The sequence below is a fragment of the Glandiceps talaboti genome, chromosome 1, assembly GCF_964340395.1.
Source record: "Glandiceps talaboti chromosome 1, keGlaTala1.1, whole genome shotgun sequence".
Taxonomy (NCBI): Eukaryota; Metazoa; Hemichordata; class Enteropneusta; family Spengelidae; genus Glandiceps; species Glandiceps talaboti.
This window is the reverse complement of record NC_135549.1, coordinates 27,242,745-27,246,659: the sequence shown is the minus strand read 5'-3', so window position 1 is coordinate 27,246,659 and position 3,915 is coordinate 27,242,745. Positions and strand designations below refer to the sequence as shown.

General features: G+C 37.3%; 1 protein-coding gene and 1 pseudogene across 1 annotated transcript; one reads left to right on the top strand and one right to left on the bottom strand.

Moving 5' to 3' along the window:
• Positions 1-2,153: 2,153 nt before the first annotated feature.
• LOC144440208 (late histone H2A.2.2) lies at positions 2,154-2,519 on the bottom strand. Its single transcript, XM_078129515.1, has one exon. It carries the CDS (start codon positions 2,517-2,519, stop codon positions 2,154-2,156), a length of 366 nt encoding a protein of 121 aa, XP_077985641.1.
• Positions 2,520-2,895: 376 nt separating this feature from the next.
• Positions 2,896-3,264, top strand: LOC144440217 (histone H2B, gonadal pseudogene; annotated as a pseudogene).
• Positions 3,265-3,915: the final 651 nt, after the last annotated feature.

Genomic DNA, 3,915 nt, shown 5'->3' with positions numbered 1-3,915 from the left:
GGGGGGGGCACGTTTATCAATATTGTTATGATATTTTTGTGTTGATGTTAAAGTTTTCCTTTCTGATTTTGAAAGGAATTTTTGTATTGTCCTTCCAAGAAAACTTTTAATATGTTCTGACATCATTGGCTTTTTCACAGCCAATGATATTGCTAAGGTTGTTGCATGATCAGCATATTTATTTCTAATAGCTGAGAAGCAAGTTGTATGAATATCATACCCATATGAAAGTAGCCATCGTTATATCGTTATATTATGATCTTTGTTTTGTGATTTCAGTCATCTCATATTATGAGGCCCTACTAGTAATGTTCCGTCTGTTGCCAATATGTGTCGTTTGAGTTCAACAAGGACACACACACACATATATCTATATATCCAATAGTCATGATAAAATGTTTGAATGCAAATACAAAGCACATTATCAAACACTTTATTAATATCTGATCATTTTAGAGTTTCGGGAAAATAGACTTTCAAATTTGTTGTAGTCAGAATTGTATTTTTTTTTAAGTAGTATAACCGCCATGTCAGTTGCATTCCAACTATTTTACGTTGACCTCAATAGTTTTAGATACCTGCCACTATGCAGTGACTTTTCCGTAATACCCCCCCCCCCCCCCTTCTGAATTCAGGTTCAGAGAAACAAAGACCTAAAATACAGTGGATTTAAAAATACTATTCAGTTTCTCTACTTGATGCAACCAACTCAGATCTCAAGAAGAAACTGTGCATGCTACACAAAATGTCAATTTATTTTGTCTACATTTTGTCTAAAACAACAAGAGGCAGAGACACAGGGGGCAGGGCATCAATGTTTTGATGTTTGCATGGTTGAAAGTCTTCATTTAAAACTATTCATTCAATCAATCAATCAATCTTGCTGCGTCATGTGTAGTTGTATCACACAGCCAAGCTGCATGGTATTTTGAAATTTGGTGTAGAAATTTCTCAACACCTGAAGAAGTGTTACAAAATTCTTGTACCTTTCACTTCCCAAAATACATTTCACCTTATACTATATATTATGAAATGTTTACCTTAGACAGGTGACAGAAAACTAGTTTTTCCACATACAACAAAGCTAAGTGACATGAAATTGACACAGACCTGGACAGGTATGTGTTAGCACTAAGGTCTGTGATTGACAATATGTAAATGAGTTGATTTAAAATGTAAATATTATGATGAATATTCTTTGTGATTTATTGTTGTCCATGTAATTGTTCAAATATGGATGGGTGAGAAATAAAATTGATTATTTGTATTGTATGTGGCTTTGTATTGTATGTGTTATCTTTATGTATGACGTTGCGTACCACTGAACTTGTTAATGAAAAGTTATAATTTATTCATACCAAGTTTTACAAGATACTAGCAGAACAAAAAAAGTACAAACAACAATAAAGGTAGGACGTAAATAAAGAAATTGCTGTTGGACGACAATGTTATAAACACACAATTATATTATTACTATATACTGGAGCTATTTTATTACCTTGTGTAAATGTCATCGTATGTAAACATAACAATGTTTTTCAATTTTGTTGTATAAAAGGGGTTGCTTTCACTGTTCAAAGGGCCCTATACAAGTACTGTTCTGAGTGCATAATGTAAGAATGTGTGAGCATAAAGCCATAAAGAGCAAGGGGTTTTTTCCTACACACACCACATACTTGCTCTGACATTGCCCGAGCAAGTATGTGTGTGGTATTGTCAACACTTTGTTTGAGTTTGAGGAACGCCTATTCTTTAGAGCCTATGGAAATATAATATTCTTACTTTAGAAATCAGAGTAAGGAGCTAGCTATGTTATCCCTGGGTACCGGGTATGATAGAGGGCAGCAGTTGGGTGATGTATTTTGTGAAAAATAGCTGTGGTATTTTAATTCAAACTAGGTAGGAAATGATGCACGAAGTACAAAGTTTGAACTATTTTTCATTCTACGTAGAATAAACTCATTATGATAGTGCGCCTTGAAAGTTTTATCCTGACAAAGTATTTGTCGAAAAAATGATTTTGAAGTTTGAAAACGCATAAATAAATGTGCACACACGCTATATTATTGTGGTTACGTTTGGTAGTTCTCTTTTTGGAGGATGTGGTGGCCCTGAAAAGGGCCGTTTGGTTTGTGTAGACAAGCATACAAAATTTACTTCTTCTTTGGCAATAATACTGCCTGGATGTTTGGCAATACACCACCCTGGGCAATAGTTACACCACCCAGAAGTCTGTTCAGCTCTTCGTCGTTTCTTACTGCCAACTGCAAGTGACGGGGGATGATCCTCGTTCTCTTGTTGTCACGAGCAGCGTTGCCTGCCAGCTCTAGGATTTCTGCAGCTAGATACTCCATGACCGCAGCCAAATAAACAGGAGCACCTGCGCCAACACGGTTGGCATAGTTGCCTTTACGAAGGAAACGATGAACACGGCCAACTGGGAACTGTAGACCGGCACGAGCTGAACGGCTCTTTGCCTTACCACGCTTGCCTTTACCGCCTTTTCCACGTCCAGACATCGTACACGTATTCTATATTCTTTGACAGTTAATAAAATATGATGCAATCTACCTAGTTTATTGGTTTTTATAGGCTTCAGTGGGATTATCATTTAAGAAGCGTTTAGCCAATCACACTGTAGATACTTATATATGACCAATCAAAGCAGTTTTAACTAGCAAATAATAATGCAACATTGTTGCAAATAATGTTGTCGATGACGTTCGCATCGTACGTTGTTGACATAATGTTGCCATTTTCGTTTTCTCCGACGTTCGTAGTATTATGACTTTTGTAGGAGCCCTGATTTGCATATTGTAAACTATAAATAGGATAAATTTTCAGTTACACTTCATTCTATCTCTTTGTCGTGAATTGATTTATCAGACATTCAAAATGCCTCCAAAGTCTACTGGTAAAGGTGGTAAGAAGGGTCGCAAAGGCGGTAAGGGACGTGGTGGTGACAAGAAGAGAAGGAGGAGACGACGTGAAAGCTATGGTATCTACATCTATAAAGTGATGAAACAAGTCCATCCCGATACTGGCATCTCTTCAAAAGCTATGTCCATCATGAATAGCTTCGTCAACGACGTCTTCGAACGCATTGCCACTGAAGCTTCTCGCCTAGCTCATTACAACAAGAGATCTACCATCACTAGCAGAGAGATCCAGACAGCTGTGCGTCTCTTGCTGCCCGGTGAGCTTGCCAAGCACGCCGTCAGTGAGGGTACTAAAGCCGTCACCAAGTACACCAGCTCCAAGTAAATCGTATGCCCAGCATACACAAACCAAACGGCCCTTTTCAGGGCCACTACATCCTCCAAAAAGAGAAATACCAAACCCAACTGCAAAATTTATTTAACGTGCTGTGTCACATGTAGTATTTTACTTTTCCATATCTAATTTTTTTCCTGCGCAATGAAAATAAGAGATACTATTATATAAATTGTACAGCAAGACAAAAAATAAAGGCCCGCCAAAACTCGTATATCTTGTTGATAGCGTTACGTTTACACGGAAAACATTGCAACATTATTTACCTTGGATTTGGAGCGATGTCGGTGACACTTTCCCCGCCAAAAGTAAGTTTTGTCATATACTAAGTAAAACCAATGTAATAAGTAATGAATGTTTACAAAAATCTTGTTGGTACCCAAAGACAAACGAAGTGTACTTTCCTATTAATACTATACTATATATAGTATACTTATAGAAATAAATTGCAGTATGAGGCTAGTCAAGAAGGCGTCAATCACCTGGAACAAAACGATCGAAATAGAGGTAAAAAAAAAAAAACCCTAGCAGCTTTCACCCCATCAGATTGGGCAGTTGACAACAATCTACAATACCTGAGGTACGTAGCTAGCTAGCCCAATCTGTTTAAAATCCGATGTGGTGAAAGCGGCTAAATGCTTT

What these genes read in the sequence shown, in the direction of transcription:
- LOC144440208 (XM_078129515.1), bottom strand. Translation starts at nt 2,519, where the DNA reads ATGTCTGGACGTGGAAAAGGCGGTAAAGGCAAGCGTGGTAAGGCAAAG.